Raw genomic sequence first — 18362 nt, 5'->3', positions numbered from 1 at the left:
AAGTCTACTTCCATCAAAGACAGGAGCTCTGAGATATTCCACCTGGCCTATTGCACTCAAAGCTGTAGTTATACCTTTAGAGAGCAGTGATAACCCCTACCCAGAGGAGGTCTTGGAAAGCTCTGACAGCCCTGAGTCAATCACAGAAAGTCACCCCTTTAGAACTAATGTTTCTTGTTCAGTTTTCACTTCTTTATGAACTTACGCCATTTCCTTTCCTGAATGGAAACTGAGCACTAACTCTCCCAAGTAGAATTGCTTAACATCTCCTTCCCCTTATATTTCAGGATCAGTCTTCCTTAACCTCTTCCTGTCTCACATCTAGTGAGTCACCAAATCCTGCTCATTCTAACAAAGAATTGCTTCTCTTCTGTCTTCTTTCCTTACTGTTACTGCCTTAGTTCACATTTTCATCACTTTTCTGCTGGAGTATTGCATAGCTTTTTATAGTTCCTGTAGTTTATATTATCTCACATTTTAATGTATTCTCACATTATTCTCTGTTATGTTTATCAAATATATATAGTAAGCAACACAAATTACTTAATAGTGCCTGAGCTAAGAGTGGATGAAGCGTGTCAAAAGAAGGAGGAAATGTGTTTTTGAATTGTTACAGGAATTGTTAGAGATAACTGCTTTGAATTTCTGCTAGATATTAGCAACAACAAAAACCCATCTTTATTTGAAAGCAAACAAGTACAGATTTTAGGTAAAAGAGCATATAACTCATTCAACCCAAAAGGAATTCAGGAGGCATTTGAAAGACCAGAGAAACCAATAAATAAACTAGGTTTATTCCCTGAAGATGCAGTTCTTTAAAAGTGTGGTTGTCTACACCTTCCAATTTTGCAAAGGGAAAGAAAAACTGAAACCTTTTAGGAAATACTGCTAAGTGCCTGTGCTTGCATGTGGAGTACAGGCACCTATCTTTTACAGAAGGGATTTGGTAGCAAGAGAGACTCCTTGAGTTAACTATAATAAATTTTTTCTCTTTCTCATTTCTGATAATTTTGAAAGATCCCACTTTCAGGATGATTTTATTTGGTTTCTAGTACTTAGGGGTCTTAAGTACCAGTCTTAAATTTTTGGTACTAATAAGGAAAATGGAGATATAATATAGAACTGTACCTTAGATTTCTAACATTGCAAATGAATACAGGTGAATAGATGAAGAATCAGTATAACTTTAATTGATTTTATTGGTGGTGGACAAGTTTTTAGTGAAGAAACATTATGTTCACAGCTGACTTATGGAATCCAGGGATGTATTCCTTTAGATGATTTATCCATTTTATGATTCTCTAAGGAAATTTACATATTTCCATTTGCATAATTTAATTGCATCATTAATGAAAAGATTATTAACAGGCCTGTAATTGGTGTATCTAGGATTCTTTTTGGTGTTCTGGAGCAGATAACATCGAAACTGTACTTTGTGTACTAATTTTTCATACCTACCAGGCAATCCAAAATGCATTTATCCATTTGGTTCGTCTTGGAAGGTACCCACTACAGTTTTTGTTTTAGATAGTTAATTGCTCACTGGATTATTTCAGCCACAAAATACCAACCTTCAGTGAAGATGTGCGTGTTCTTCAATATATTTTCTAAATATTATATATATAAACTTCCACATATAGATCAGTTGTATTTGAAAATTTTATATGAAAGTTAATTAATTGTTCAGATCATGAAATGCATTTTTCATAGGAATAGATTTATAAGTGGGGAAAGAGTTTTTCATTAGAATATGTCAGTTTAACCCATATATAACTGAATTGAATTCTAATGTATATTCACACAACCAGGTAAGCAATAAATATATTCCAGGCACTCTTGTAATGCTGAGAAATATAACAATGAATAAGACAAACAAGATCCTTGTCCTAAAACAGCTTACAGTTTAGAGTTGGGGAAGTGGCGTATATAGATTTATTCAATAAAAACAAATGCAAATAAATGGCTAAGATAACTTCTTTATAGCATTTATATTAATAAGATTTTGATACTGAGAGAGGGTGACTCATGAAGCTAGTTAGCTAGAAGCTTATATTTCCCTCAACCAGGCAGCATGATTCTGTACCAGTTCTTATCCTGGGTATACTTATTAAAGAGAAGGAGGGAACTATTGAAAATCTAGGGGAAGAGCATTTAAGGCAAAAGGAACAGTAGTGCAAAGACCTTGAGTCAGGAAGTAATTTAGTATGTTGGTGTGACTGAAAGATAGCTACCCTATATAGACTGAATGGTAAGGAAAGAAGAATGGAATAATTTGGAAAGGTAGATAGAATTCAGATGGTGTGGAGATTTGTAGGCCAAAGTTTAAAGAATTTGGATTTTTTTTTTATGGATTTCACTGGAAGATGATGTGATCTGATTTATAGGTTTAAATAACAACTGGCAGCTGAAGTGGATAATGGGGTTGGGAAGCCCCAGTGTACAGGGGCTAGTTTCAGGTTTTACCCAGGGACCCCCTGCTCTTGTGAACCAACAGAGACCAGTTATAAAACTGCTGTTAATTTAGCTAGGTAAACGATATTTGGTAAGTATAGACCTTGAAGTGGTAAAAAGTGGCAGATTTGGAATATATTTTGGTGATATGGTTGATGATGATGTAGATATTAGGTCTGAAAATAAGAGATGAAAATAGAATGATTCCTAGGTTATTGGAAACTGGATAAATGAAGATACAGTTTATTGCCATGGGGTACATTGGGGAGGAAGAGACTGAGGTGGTGGGGATGAGAATAGAGAAATCAGTGGTCAGGGCAGGTTTATATTGTTTGAGACTCCAGTAAGCATCTAACTGGAGATATTAACTAGGCCATTTCTGGAGACTTGAGAACTGTCAGCCTATAGAGTTGGAACTCAATAAAATTATATAAAAAAGTATAAATGGAGAAGAGAATAGGGTAGAACCTTGGGGGAACTTTAGCATTTACAAATTTGGTGGGAAATGATTAGCCAGAATTATCATTTAAAAAGACTAGTCAGGACATATCACTTTCTAGTTCAAATTAATTTTCCAGTGGCTTCCCTCCACACTTGAGACAGAATTCACAGTCCATCATGGGCCCTTGGCTCCATCCTCTCCTTCCATTCTCTTCCTTGCTCATTCTACTCTAACCCCGCTGGCCCTCTTGCTTTTCCTTAAACACCCCAAGTGTCTTCTTGTCTCAGGGACTTTGTTCTTGCTTTTTCTCCTACCTACCTATTGTCTCAAATGTTCACATGGTTCTTTCTGTTATATTATTGAAATTTCTACTTAGTTGTCATCTACTTAGAGGCTTGCCTGACTGCCCTGTGTAAAAGAGCTCTCCGTGCTATCCTCTGATGCCTTTTCAATAATAACTTTCTTTTTTTTTTATGTAGCAAGCTTTCTGGTCTTTATCAGCTAATGAGAGCTAGCCTTATAAGCATATTCAAATTAAAGAATTTATGACTGACGCTCAATAAATGGATTATGTTTCTATTTGCATTTTCAACATGGTCTTGTAGAATCTTAGACTTTGAGACAGAATTAGGGACAGTGCTTGAGGTAGGTTTGATGACAGTGTCTTTGGCACTCATTATGTTATATTAAGTGAGATTGTTTGCATGTAAAACTGGCCCTTACTCAGGGCTTAGTATTTAATGACATTGTGTGATAGTATTATATTTATTATTTAATAATGCTATAATATATATCATATTATTTAATAGTACTATATAGTAAGTTTTCTAGTTATTTAGCCTGTTGACTGTATCATCATGTTTGACAGCAGTGAGAATATTTACTTAACATTTTTTGTTAGCATATTACATTTCTCACATCTTTACTGATGAGAACTAACATCTAGACAAAAAATGATGTGCCTCTAGAAGGTAAATATTTTCCATAGATTTGTTATAGTATTTGTGAATAGAGTAGCTTTATTCTTAATCTATAAATAGTATGGTTCACAATTTAAATATGTATGTTGTTGATAATTTTAGAAAATTGGTTCATTTTGATCAATAACTACTCATTCATTGAAAGATTAATTTTCATTCAGTGTCTTATTTAACTGCCTTCATTTGGACTCTTATCAAGCAAGAATTATTTTGAAAATCAACAACTGTGCTGAGGGAAAATAAATTCAACTTTAGAGTATAATTTTGAAATTATATTTGCAATTTAGCTACTGATGTCTGAGTTTAGAACTATTAATAATAATGTGTGAGAAATTCTCTCATTTGTGGAAAACATTATATGAAGAAACACACTGCACATGGACACACACACACACATATATATGTATGCATATTCTTGAAAATTATGATATTTTATGATATTTTGATGATACTGGTAATACGTGTGTAGTAAGAATTAGTCCTGAAATAGGTGGAGGAATTATTTTTCTTTGTATATACTTTTTACTGTTTATATTATTTCTGTGCATTTAAAAAATAAATTTCAAGAGTGAGTGGGGAAAAAAAAGAAATTTGTGTTAATTTCTTGGAGGTAAGATTAGCATTTTTGCTTTGTAGATGGATCCATTCATTAAAAAGACAAATTCTTGATTAAAAAAAGGTGTATTATTATAATGTTAAAATGGGACAAATTATTTTTCTTAAAATATTAAATCGAATTGCTTCATGTTGAGTTTCCTTTATACCCCAAACAGCACAACCATTAAGAAAGCAGGGGCTTCCCTGGTGGTGCAGTGGTTGGGAATCTGCCTGCCAATGCAGGGTACATGGGTTCGAGCCCTGGTCTGGGAAAATTCCACATGCCACGGAGCAACTAAGCCCGTGTGGTATAACTACTGAGCCTGCGCTCTAGAGCCCGCAAACCACAACTACTGAGCCCAAGTGCCACAACTACAGAAACCCACGTGCCTAGAGCCCGTGCTCTGCAACAGGAGAGGCCACCGCAATGAGAGCCCTGCACCTAGCAATGAAGAGTGTCCTCCCGCCACAACTAGAGAAAACCCACTTGCAGCAACGAAGACCCAACACAACCAAAAATAAAATAAATAAATAAATTTATTTTTAAAAAAAGAAAGTAGGAAAGATTATTGAGCAAAGAAGCACCATTCTTGATTATTATAAATGATTATCATATTAGTATATAGTACCTAATATAACTGTGACTCCTCATCTCTATAGTTACTGTGATTAGTATGAATTCATTAAATATAGAGGAATTCAGCAATATTAACAGGAATTACCAACAGTAAAATATTAGTAAATAATGCCAACAATAAAATTTCACAAGTTATACAAACTTTCCTCACCAATTTTTTTCCACAATGGTTAAAATTTTATAAAAATGAGAAATTTTGTATCATTTATTTTCTCTTGCTTTTACTGGCTTAGTGTGCATGTGCTTAAAAATGCTAAATGATCACAAAATGGGTAAAAGCAATAAGTGGAGGCAAATCATGACTCTATCTTATCAAGAATGAATGAATAGGGCTTCCAGGAAGATGGCAGAAGAGTAAGACGTGGAGATCACCTTCCTCCCCACAGATTCACCAGAAATACATCTACACGTGGAACAACTCCTACAGAACACCTACTGAATGCTGGCAGAAGACCTCAGCCTCCCAAAAGGCAAGAAACCCCCCACGTACCTGGGTAGGGCAAAAGAAAAAAGAATAAACAGAGACAAAAGGATAGGGACGGAACCTGCACCGGTGGGAGGGAGCTGTGAAGGAGGAAAGGTTTCCACACAATAGGAAGCCCCTTCGCGGGCAGAGACGGCGGGTGGCGGAGGGGGAAAGCTTCAGAGCCGCGGAGGAGAGCACAGCAACAGGGGTGCAGGGGACAAAGTGGAGAGATTCCCGCACAGAGGATCGGTGCTGACAGGCACTCACCAGCCCGAGAGGCTTGTCTGTTCCCCCACCGGGGCGAGCGGGGATGGGAGCTGAGGCTCGGGCTTTGGTCAGAGCGCAGGGAGAGGACTGGGGTTCGTGGCGTGAACATAGACTGCAGGAGGTTAGTGTGCCACGGCTGGCCAGGAGGGAGTCCAGGGAAAAGTCTGGACCTGCTGAAGAGGCAAGAGAATTTTTCTTCCCTCTTTGTTTCCTGGTGCGCAAGGAGAGGGGATTAAGAATGCTGCTTGAAGGAGCTCCAGAGACGGGCGAGAGCTGCTGCTAAAAGCACGGACCCCAGAGACAGGCATGAGATGCTAAGGCTGTTGCTGCTGCCACCAATAACCCTGTGTGCAACCAGAAGTCACTATCCACACCTCTCTTCCAGGGAGCCTGTGCAGCCCGGCACTGCCAGGGTCCTGGGATGCAGGGACAACTCCCCCGGTAGAACACACGGTGCGCTTCAGGCTGCTGCAACGTCATGCTGGCCTCTGCCGCAGCAGGCTCGCGCCGCAATCCGTGCCCCTCCCTCCCCCCAGCCTGAGTGAGCCAGAGCCCCTGAAACAGCGGTTCCTTTAACCCCGTCCTGTCTGAGCAAAGAACAGACGACCTCTAGCGACCTACAAGCAGAGGCGGGGCCAAATCCAAAGCTGAGCCCCTGGGAGCTGTGAAAACCAAGAAGAGAAAGGGAAATTTCTCCCAGCAGCCTCAGAAGCAGTGGATTAAAGCTCCAAAATCAACTTGATGTACCCTGCATCTGTGGAATACATGAATAGACAACGAATCATCCCAAATTACGGAGTCTGAGCAGTGTGGATGAAAGGCTCTTGGTGCTGCAGCCAGGAGTCAGTGCTGTGCCTCTGAGGTGGGATAGCCAACTTCAGGACACTGGTCCACAAGAGACCTCCCAGCTCCACATAATATCAAATGGCAAAAATCTACCAGGGATCTCCATCTCAACACCAGCACCCAGCTTCACTCAACGACCAGCAAGCTACAGTGCTGGACATCCTATGACAAACAACTAGCAAGACAGGAAAACAACCCCACCCATTAGCAGAGAGGCTGCCTAAAATCATAATAAGTCCACAGACACCCCAAAACACACCACCAGACGTGGATATGCCCATGAGAAAGACAAGATCAGCCTCATCCACCAGAACACAGGCACTAGTCCCCTCCACAGAAGCCTACACAACCCACTGAACCAACCTTAACCACTGGGGAAAGACACCAAAAACAACGGGAACTACGAACCTGCAGCCTGCAAAAAAGAGACCCCAGACATGGTAAGATAAGCAAAATGAGAAGACAGAAAAACACACAGCCAATGAAGGAGCAAGATAAAAATCCACCAGACCTAACAAATAAACAGGAAATAGGCAGTCTACCTGAAAAAGAATTCAGAATTATGATAGTAAATATGATCCAAAATCTTGGAAATAGAATAGACAAAATGCAAGAAACACTTAACAAGGACCTAGAATAACTAAAGATGGAACAAACAGCGATGAACAACACAATAAATGAAATTAAAAATACTCTAGATAGGATCAATAGCAGAATAACTGAGGCAGAAGAACGGATAAGTGACCTGGAAGATAAAATAGTGGAAATAACTACTGCAGAGCAGAGTAAAGAAAAAAGAATGAAAAGAACTGAGGACAGTCTCAGAGACCTCTGGGACAACATTAAATGCACCAACATTCAAATTATAGGGGTTCCAGAAGAAGAAGAGAAAAAGAAAGGGACTGAGAAAATATTTGAAGAGATTATAGTTGAAAACTTCCCTAATATGGGAAAGGAAATAGTTAATCAAGCCCAGGAAGCACAGAGAGTCCAATACAGGATAAATCCAAGGAGAAATACGCCAAGACACATATTAATCAAACAGTCAAAAATTAAATACAAAGAAAACATATTAAAAGCAGCAAAGGAAAAACAACAAATAACACACAAGAGAATCCCCATAAGGTTAATAGCTGATCTTTTAGCAGAAACTCTGCAAGCCAGAAGGGACTGGCAGGACATATTGAAAGTGATGAAGGAGAAAAACCTGCAATCAAGATTACTCTACCCAGCAAGGATCTCATTCAGATTTGATGGAGAAATTAAAACCTTTACAGACAAGCAAAAGCTGAGAGAGTTCAGCACCACGAAACCAGCTCTACAACAACTGCTAAAGGAACTTCTCTAGACAGGAAACCCAAGGGAAGGAAAAGACCTACAATAATGAACCCAAAATAATTAAGAAAATGGGAATAGGAACATACATATCAATAATTACCTTAAAAGTAAATGGACTAAATGCTCCCACCAAGAGACACAGATTGGCTGAATGGATACAAAAACAAGACCCATATATTTGCTGTCTACAAGAGACCCACTTCAGACCTAGAGACACATACAGACTGAAAGTAAGCGGATGGAAAAAGATATTTCATGCAAATGGAAACCAAAAGAAAGCCAGCGTAGCAATTCTCATATCAGACAAAATTGACCTAAACATAAAGACTATTAGAAGGGACAAAGAAGGACACTACATAATGATCAAGGGATCGATCCAAGAAGAAGATATAACAATTGTAAATATTTATGCACCCAACATAGGAGCACCTCAGTACATAAGGCATATACTAACAGCCATAAAAGGGAAACCGACAGTAACACATTCATAGTAGGGGACTTTAACACCTCACTTTCACCAATGGACAGATCATCCAAAATGAAAATAAATAAGGAAACACAAGCTTTAAATGATATATTAAACAAGATGGACTTAATTTATATTTATAGGACATTCCATCCAAAAACAACAGAATACACATTTTTCTCAAGTGCTCATGGAACATTCTCCAGGATAGATCATATCCTGGGTCACAAATCAAGCCTTGGTAGATTTAAGAAAATTGAAATTGTATCAAGTATCTTTACCAACCACAATGCTATGAGACTAGATATCAATTACAGGAAAAAATCTGTAAAAAATAGAAACACATGGAGGCTAAACAATGCACTACTTAATAACGAAGTGATCACTGAAGAAATCAAAGAGGAAATCAAAAACTACGTAGAAACAAATGACAATGGAGACACGAAGACCCAAAATCTATGGGATGCAGAAAAAGTATTTCTAAGAGGGAAGTTTATAGCAATATAGTCCTACCTTAAGAAACAGGAAACATCTCGAATAAACAACCTAACCTTGCACCTAAAGCAATTAGAGAACGAAGAAAAAATCCTCAAAGTTAGCAGAAGGAAAGAAATCATAAACATCAGATCAGAAATAAATGAAAAAGAAATGAAGGAAACAATAGCAAAGATCAATAAAACTAAAAGCTCGTACTTTGAGAAGATAAACAATATTGATAAACCATTAGCGAGACTCATCAAGAAAAAAAGGGAGACGTCTCAAATCAATAGAATTAGAAATGAAAAAGGAGACATAACAAGTGACACTGCAGAAATAAAGAAGATCATGAGAAATTACTACAAGCAACTCTATGGCAATTAAATGGGCAACCTGGAAGAAATGGACAAATTCTTAGAAATGCACAACCTGCCAAGACTGAATCAGGAAGAAATAGAAAATATGAACAGACCAATCACAAGCACTGAAATTGAACTGTGATTAAAAATCTTCCAACAAACAAAAGCCCACGACAAGATGGCTTCACAGGCAAATTCTATCAAACATTTAGAGAAGAGCTAACACCTATCCTTCTCAAACTCTTCCAAACTTAGCAAAGGGAGGAACACTCCAAAACTGATTCTACAAGCCCACCTTCACCCTGATACCAAAACCAGACAAGGGTGTCACAAAGAAAGTAAACTACAGGCCAATATCACTGATGAACATAGATGCAAAAATCCTCAACAAAATACTAGCAAACAGAATCCAACAGCACATTAAACGGATCATTCACCATGATCAAGTGGAGTTTATTCCAGGAATGCAAGACTTCTTCAATATACGCAAATCAATCAACGTGATACACCATATTATCAAATTGAAGGAGAAAAACCATATGATCGTCTCAATAGATGCAGAGAAAGCTTTCGACAAAATTCAACACCCATTTGTGATAAAAACCCTGCAGAAAGTAGGCATAGAGGGAACTTTCCTCAACATAATAAAGGCCATATATGACAAACCCACAGCCAACATCGTCCTCAATGGTGAAAAACTGAAAGCATTTCCACTAAGATCAGGAACAAGACAAGGTTGCCCACTCTCACCACTCTTATTCAACATAGTTTTGGAAGTTTTAGCCACAGCAATCACAGAAGAAAAGGAAATAAAAGGAATCCAAATTGGAAAAGAAGTAAAGCTATCACTGTTTGCAGATGACATGATACTATACATAGAGAATCCTAAAGATGCTACCAGAAAACTACTAGAGCTAATCAATGAATTTGTTAAAGTAGCAGGATACAAAATTAATGCACAGAAATCTCTCGCATTCCTATACACTAATGATGAAAAATTTGAAAGTGAAATCAAGAAAACACTCCCATTTACTGTTGCAACAAAAAGAATAAAATATCTAGGAATAAACCTACCTAAGGAAACAAAAGACCTGTATGCAGAAAAGTATAAGACACTGATGAATGAAATTAAAGATGATACAAATAGATGGAGAGATATACCATGTTTTTGGATTGGAAGAATCAACATTGTGAAAATGACTCTACTACACAAAGCAATCTACAGATTCAATGCCATCCCTATGAAACTACCACTGGTATTTTTCACAGGACTAGAACAAAAAATTTCACAATTTGTATGGAAACACAAAAGACCCCGAATAGCCAAAGCAATCTTGAGAAGGAAAAACGGAGCTGGAGGAATCAGGCTCTCTGACTTCAGACTATACTACAAAGCTACAGTAATCAAGACAGTATGGTAGTGGCACAAGAACGGAAAGATAGATCAACGGAACAGGATAGAAAGCCCAGAGGTAAACCCATGCACATATGGTCACCTTATCTTTGATAAAGGAGGCAGGAATATACAGTGAAGAATGGACAGCCTCTTCAATAAGTGGTGCTGGGAAAACTGGACAGGTGCATGTAAAAGTATGAGATTAGATCACTCCCTAACACCATACACAAAAATAAGCTCAAAATGGATTAAAGACCTAAATGTAGGGCCAGACACTATCAAACTCTTATAGGAAAATATAGGCAGAGCACTCTATGACATAAATCACAGCAAGATCATTTTTAACCCACCTCCTAGAGAAATGGAAATAAAAACAAAAATAAACAAATGGGACCTAATGAAACTTCAAAGCTTTTACACAGCAAAGGAGACCATAAACATGACCAAAAGATAACCCTCAGAATGGGAGAAAATATTTGCAAATGAAGCAACTGACAAAGGATTAATGTCCAGAATTTATAAGCAGCTATGCAGCTCAGTATTAAGAAAACAAACAACCCAATCCAAAAATGGGCAGAAGACCTAAATAGACATTTCTCCAAAGAAGATATACAGACTGCCAACAAACACATGAAAGAATGCTCAACATCACTAATCAATAGAGAAATGCAAATCAAAACTACCATGAGATACCATCTCTCACCAGTGTGAATGGCCATCATCAAAAAATCTAGAAACAATAAATGTTGGAGAGGGTGCGGAGAAAAGGGAACCCTCTTGCACTGTTGGTGGGAATGTAAATTGATACAACCACTGTGGAGAACAGTATGGAGTTTCCTTAAAGAACTACAAATAGAACTACCATATGACCCAGCAATCCCACTACTGGGCATATACCCTGAGAAAACCGTAATTAAAAAAGAGTCATGTACCAAAATGTTCATTGCAGCTCTATTTACAATAGCCCAGAGATGGAAACAACCTAAGTGTCCTTCATCGGATGAATGGATAAAGAAGATGTGGCACATATATACAATGGAATATTACTCAGCCATAAAAAGAAACGAAATTGAGCTATTTGTAGTGAGGTGGATAGACCTAGATTCTGTCCTACAGAGTGAAGTAAGTCAGAAAGAGAGAGACAAATACTGTATGCTAGCACATATATATGGAATTTAAGAAAAAATGTCATGAAGAACCTAGGGGTAAGACAGGAATAAAGACACAGACCTACTAGAGAAGGGACTTGAGGATATGGCGAGGGGGAAGGGTAAGCTGTGAGAAAGCGAGAGAGAGGCATGGACATATATACACTTCCAAACGTAAGGTAGATTGCTAGTGGGAAGCAGCCGCATAGCACAGGGAGATCAGCTCAGTGCATTGTGACCGCCTGGAGGGGTGGGATAGGGAGGGTCGGAGGGAGCGAGACGCAAGAGGGAAGAGATATGGGAACATATGTATATATATCTGATTCATTGTGTTGTAAAGCAGAAACTAACACACCATTGTAAAGCAATTATACTCCAATAAAAATGGTAAAAAAAAAAACCCCAAAGAATGAATGATTAACTCCTGAACAGTTGACTGTACTCAATTACTATGCTGTGTTAAAACTTAGCTATCAATAACCCATTTGTCTTTTAATTTGAATTATCTATTAATTAGAAGTATTTTCTATGCTCATTGATCATTTTATAAAACAGGAACGCCATTTAAAGATTATCTTTGTAGTTCTTTTAGGAAATAGATGCCACACTATTGAATGCTTATAAAATTGTTTATTATGATGCTGATGGTAATCTACATTCATTGGTTAGCTTTGTAATAGTATAGAAATTAGAAATTTTATTTACCAGTTAATATGAAACCACACCTCCTGGTTCATTTTACTATTGTTTTAAAAATGTCATGCTTTACATAGATATATTTGTATGTATACGTGTTAACATTTAAGATAAGACACTTCTGGGTTTTATAATGACACTCAAAATGAGCATCTGTATTGACCATGAGTGTAAAGTGGTTTTGGAAAAGAAAATGTATTATTTTATTCAGATATTTATAGTATCTCCAGTACTGGAATCTAGTGGCAAGTGGAAAGTTTTGTGTATGTTGTAATATTCTTTAACCCAGGAAAGTAGGGAGGAGAGAGGAGGCATATATTTATTAGATACTTACTATGTTCTCAGCATTTATTTTAAGTGTTTTGCATACGTTATCTTACTTAGACCTCCCAACAATTTAATTGGCAAGTATTATTTACAAAGTGTATTTTATAGATTAGGATACAGAGGTGTAGAGGCATTAGTAAATGTTTCAGCCAAAATACAAACACAGGCAGTCTAGCCTCTTATAATTCTGACTCCTGAGGAGTATGTCATTCTGCTTTCCTATATAAATAAATAAATGTATGCATGTAAAAAATCTTTTATAAAGAATATATAGGAGTCATTAATAGTAGTACCTAGCAAGCAAGCATACAAACCAACACAAAACCAGTTAATTTAATGCAAAGTAAATTACCTTTTTATTTGTGTGGAATTATTAGAGCACATAGCATCAGTGTAATTTTCATGAGTATAGATAACTTTCTTGCTATAATATAATATAAAATGTAGATGGATGGAATTCATTAGTAAAGATTGGTACAAATGAAATAATAATGTAATAATGACAGGAGAGTAATGCATCTTAAGGACAATGAAAACTTCCATTTGGAACCCTCCTGGATTCTTCCCTGTGTGTCTTTCCATGGCTAACTTTAATGTATCCTTTCCCTGTAATAAATGTAAATGTGGGTATAATAATAAAAAAAATTCTGAAGAAATTAGGATATTATGCTCATGCATACAATTAAAGTAGACATTCCTCTGAATATTAACAAAAAAGAGAAGAGAAACATAAATGTAATCAGCTGGAATCTGATAGTACAGCAATGTTCCCTTGGATTTTGAGTTGTGTTATGCTAGTAATAAAACTAGATTTAGATTGTTATGGAAATAATCCAAACACTTCCTCTGATTTGCTAAGTTTTTTAAAAACTACCTATGAATGTGAAACATTATTATTATGATGCTTTGTGTTGCTATACTCTGTTTTTTTTTTTTTTCCTTGTCTCCTCTACTGCTCAGTGATAAGCCTTCCAGTTTTATTACTAGCATATTGGATTTAGGGTAATATTTGGATACTTTTAAAGAGTGGCAGAATGCATCTTATATTGTTATATTGTTATATACTAACAATGTGGTTTATAGTCATTTAAACAGATTTCAAAACTAAGTTCTATCTGTGTATTACTTAGATTATAAAATAATAATGAATACATTTAACAAGTATTCATGGTCAGTTTTTGGAAAGCCCAGTAGTTAATATGATTGAATAAATTGATACATTTCTCAATTACCAGCCACTGTAAAGTGGATTTGGTCTATGTGTGTGTTAGAATTGTAGAAAAGTGCTTGGATTTATACTGGAAATTCTATTATGACCTAACTATGGTGGCTCATCAACTGGAATACAACACTATAATAAGAAACAGTAAAGCAGTTTCTATTATAGCTAGTTTTCATTTCTATCTTTATCTAACTACAGAACACATATCTAAAAATATCCATTAAGGGGCACTAATTATATTACTAGTATTGTGTAAAATTCATAGGAAATGTGGACCATTGAGACGACAAAAAATGGATTCACTAGAGTTTTCCAACACAAGAAGAAGTAGACAAATATTAAATATTATGTGCTAATTTTTGCATTGTGAGTAGTAAATGTGTTGCTAAATTGGGAATACACAAACATAGGCAGATGTAAAATAATTACATAGATACCATAAATATTTAGGGGCAAAGAGTGCAATAACTATAATGTGTGCAGATGCACACTATATCTTTTTGGAGCACATTTTATTGACTTTATTATTTTTATTTCCTTTTTTGTTCAGCGATGATGATATGTGTGTGTTCTCTATTTGCTAATATGTGTCTACTCTAATATGGACTGCTCAATATATCTGTTCTGTTTTCTTGAGTCATTACAGCAATGAACAGCTTTTACTGAGACTTGTTACTCCATTGGCCAAATCCATTTAATATGTAGTATGAGCAGCTGTCCATCAATATCGGTATCCTTAGGAAAGAGTTCCAGAATCCCCATGTATTTTTTGTTGCTGACTTACAAGACCAATGACATATTCCAAATCTTTAGTATTAAGTATTAGTATTAAGCTCCTTCTATGTGTCATGAGACTTAGAAAAAATTACGTTTGTTTTAAAAAACCCATAAACCTATTTGTAAAGTCTTTTATGAAGTTGGGAAAGACATGTTATTTTTAAGGATATTTAATTTAAATATGTCAAGGCTTTACCTTAAGTAGTATTTGCTTACTCGAAAGCAAAATTTAAAATGATTTGCAATTTTATTAAGTTATTGCCATTCTGTCAGCCATCAAGTTCCAAATCCAGATTTATTTTCTGTTTCTCTCTCCCTCTCTCCATTGCCCTACCTCCCACCATGTGCAGGTACAGCTTACACCAAATCCTGCCATTTTTCTGTGCACTGTTCCCAAGCATTTGCTACAACTTTAGCTTGGGCCTTCACACTTTGCTTATTAACTACTGTGGCCTTCTGATTGAGCTGGCTTCCAGATTTTTCTTCACTCCTCAGTCCATTCTGCAAATTGGTATCTGAGTAATCTTCTAAATGCACTGTTTAATGGTGTCCCTGAATTGCTGAAACATTGCCAGTTGCTTCTCATTAATTTAAGGCAATGTTGTTTTTGTTGCTGCTTGGCCAAGAGGGCCCTCAACAGTCTTGATTCTTTATCTCTGTTTCTGTCCTTTATTTGAGGTCTGCTCTTTTCTCATTACATTCTTGCCTGATACTCTGATTTGTTCTCTAGGACTCAAATGTTCCAACTGTCTTCTATCCATGATCTGATTCCTACCTGGTTCTCAAGGCTTACTTACTTTGGGAAAATATTCCCTCGACTATCCTACAGTGTTTTTTTTCCTCTCATGGGACTTAGAGCAACTTACCCTGAATAACACAGTTTTTACTTTTATGGCTTTTTAGCCATAAAATGGCTTGTTAGGCATTTAAAATTTTTATTTAGTGAAACTTAAAACAACATTTTACTTGCTGTCATTCCTCTGCCCATCCTTCTTAGGGCTTTTCCTGGGCCAGTTCACAGTACAATTTAGGGAGATCTCCCACTTTCTCCTTTAGGACAGCTTGGATTCTTACACAGGCTATGCTAGAGAGAGTGCCTCTCCCTGAACCACCTCTATATTTTCTTGACCCACATATCCAGATGGTGTTGGAGCCCTTATTTTATTGACATGGGAAGTTGCATTGTATTTATGATATGTATATCCTTAGGCAGTATTTCAATCTTGAATCAGAATATCTGGGTTAGTTCTGACTCTGCTATTTACTGACTGCTTAAAACATGAAAGAAATAACCTCCTAGATGATTAGTTTCTTTATACATGAAATTTAGTATTAGGAACAGACCTCTCATTTTGCAAGGTTATTCTGAGCCTTGAAAATAACAATCATCTAGTGGTACATTAATAACTTTATAATGTATTATACTTAACCCATTTTTAGGCACTTAATATATACTAATATTATCTCATGCAATAACCCATTGAAACCTCAAAATAGCTCTGTAAGGGGGCGACTACATGTTAGAGGAAACCGGAGAGTTTATTAACTGCCGCAGTCACAAATGGTCAGTGGTGGTACTGGAACAGACATCTGGCAGTGTGGCTCTGGATCCTAGTTGTAGCCATGATGTCACACTGCTTCTTTGTAAGTATCACTGTTAGTGCTGACCACCACTGCTCTGCGCTTTCATGATTTGCCTTCTCAGCCAAAAGTTTAGAAGTTTCAGAGACATCTCAAGTGAACCCAATTGTGGATTCAAATCATGGAACTTTTTTCCATTTTCATTTTAATTTAAAAAAGAGAAAGAAAATAAACACAATGTCTAAACACTCTTAATAACAAGCCAGCTTAGTGATTAAAGGACAAAAGGCTGTGCAAACTTAGGGGACAATCACATGCTAAAATTAGTGCATTTTCAGCTTATTTTGTTTATTCTTGGAAGTTAGAGAATTCAATATTTTAGCAATGAAAACAGTGCAGATATGATGTACAAAATACATAGTGTAAAGACAGTTTGGGAACTTAAGAGCTTTAATCCTTTTATCTATTTTAGGACTTTCTGGGACAAGTGTTTTGTACATTGGGGGAGATTGTTGGTTCACAGGGAAGTCGCCTGGAAAAGTCCATAGTGTAAGTATTTTTTAATTTAGACAATGAAATGTTAACTCTTTATTTTCTGTTTTGGCAGTTTTAAATTGATGAATATGTGGTTGTAGACCAAAAGTGTGTTTTAAAATCTTGAGTATTTTTCTTCCAACAAATCATTTTGACATTTTTATAAAGGATAATTTATATTTCAGCTGTCATATGCCATGCTACAAAATCTTCACAAAATGAAATGAGCAGATTTAAGCCAGAAAATTTGTTGTTTTCCTTTTGGTTATACTATTAATTCTTAGATGTAGTACTTTTTTTTTTTTTTTAAATAAATTTATTTATTTATTTTTGGCTGTGTTGGGTCTTCGTTTCTGTGCAAGGGCTTTCTCTAGTTGTGGCAAGCAGGGGCCACTCTTCATCGCAGTGCGCGGGCCTCTCACTGTCGTGGCCTCTCTTGCTGCAGAGCACAGGCTCCAGACGTGCAGGCTCAGTAGTTGTGGCTTATGGGCCGAGTTGCTGCGCGGCATGTGGGATCTTCCCAGACCAGGGCTCAAACCCGTGTCCGCTGCATTGGCAGGCAGACTCTCAACCACTGCGCCACCAGGGAAGCCCCAGATGTAGTACTTTTTGAAGAAGAGATTTTACTTCTTTGGACCAGGGACTATATGTAGTACCACCTTTTATGTTTAATCAATGCATTTTTAGTGATTGAGATTTAATAATACTTTTTACTAAAAAATTAGTCTGAAAAGAAGGCAGTAAGTATGAAAATGTTAATAGAAGGTGGTCACTAAGAATTATATTTTCCATATTCACCTTCAATTATGGCTATCATGCTTAATTTTCAGATCAATTGCATGAGATGATCCTATTTTCTCTAATTCCATACAAGGCAGAAAACAAACTCTAGACATTTTCTCTAATACTTTCCTCTCCTTGTCCTCCTTCTTCCCCCATCCCTAATTTTGATTTTTTTGATTCACTTAACTGCTTTTAAAAATCAAAAGATCTAGGAGGGTCTAAGGCTATTGCAGAGCAAACCACAATGTCTAAAGATTTGGGGAGTTCTGAAGTCTCTATCTTCACCAATTTTTTAAGAATCTCAAACTTATAAAATAATTATCTCAAAACTTTACAAATCTATTCACCTTTGACATCAAACCCTTGAAATGGTTAAAGCATCATTTTCACCTTCCCTGTATAAAATGGAACTTTATACTTAGTATCTTCTTCTTAGGCTAATAAGAAGTCTATGAATTCTAACTTCTTTTATTTAACTTTGATTATCTTAGAAAATCATTGCTGAATGTCAGTTTGAAAACTTTTGCATACCAATGATCTTTTGAACATTCTTTTCACATGTAATTTGTTTT

General features: G+C 36.5%; 1 protein-coding gene across 3 annotated transcripts in view; it reads left to right on the top strand.

Moving 5' to 3' along the window:
- The window catches only part of CPNE8 (copine 8), a 368836-nt gene that overhangs the window by 98272 nt on the left and 252202 nt on the right, over positions 1-18362 (top strand). For 2 of the 3 annotated variants that reach the window (XM_067696130.1, XM_067696129.1), the window contains exon 6: positions 16946-17022. The exons of the other annotated variant lie outside the window; for it this stretch is intronic. In XM_067696130.1, coding sequence (XP_067552231.1) covers positions 16946-17022 — 77 coding nt within the window. The remainder of the gene's footprint in view (positions 1-16945; positions 17023-18362) is intronic. 3 annotated transcript variants of the gene reach the window in all.

This window comes from Pseudorca crassidens, chromosome 11 (genome assembly GCF_039906515.1).
Source record: "Pseudorca crassidens isolate mPseCra1 chromosome 11, mPseCra1.hap1, whole genome shotgun sequence".
Taxonomy (NCBI): Eukaryota; Metazoa; Chordata; class Mammalia; order Artiodactyla; family Delphinidae; genus Pseudorca; species Pseudorca crassidens.
The sequence above is the reverse complement of the archived record's forward strand: the minus strand, read 5'-3'. Positions and strand labels throughout refer to the sequence as shown.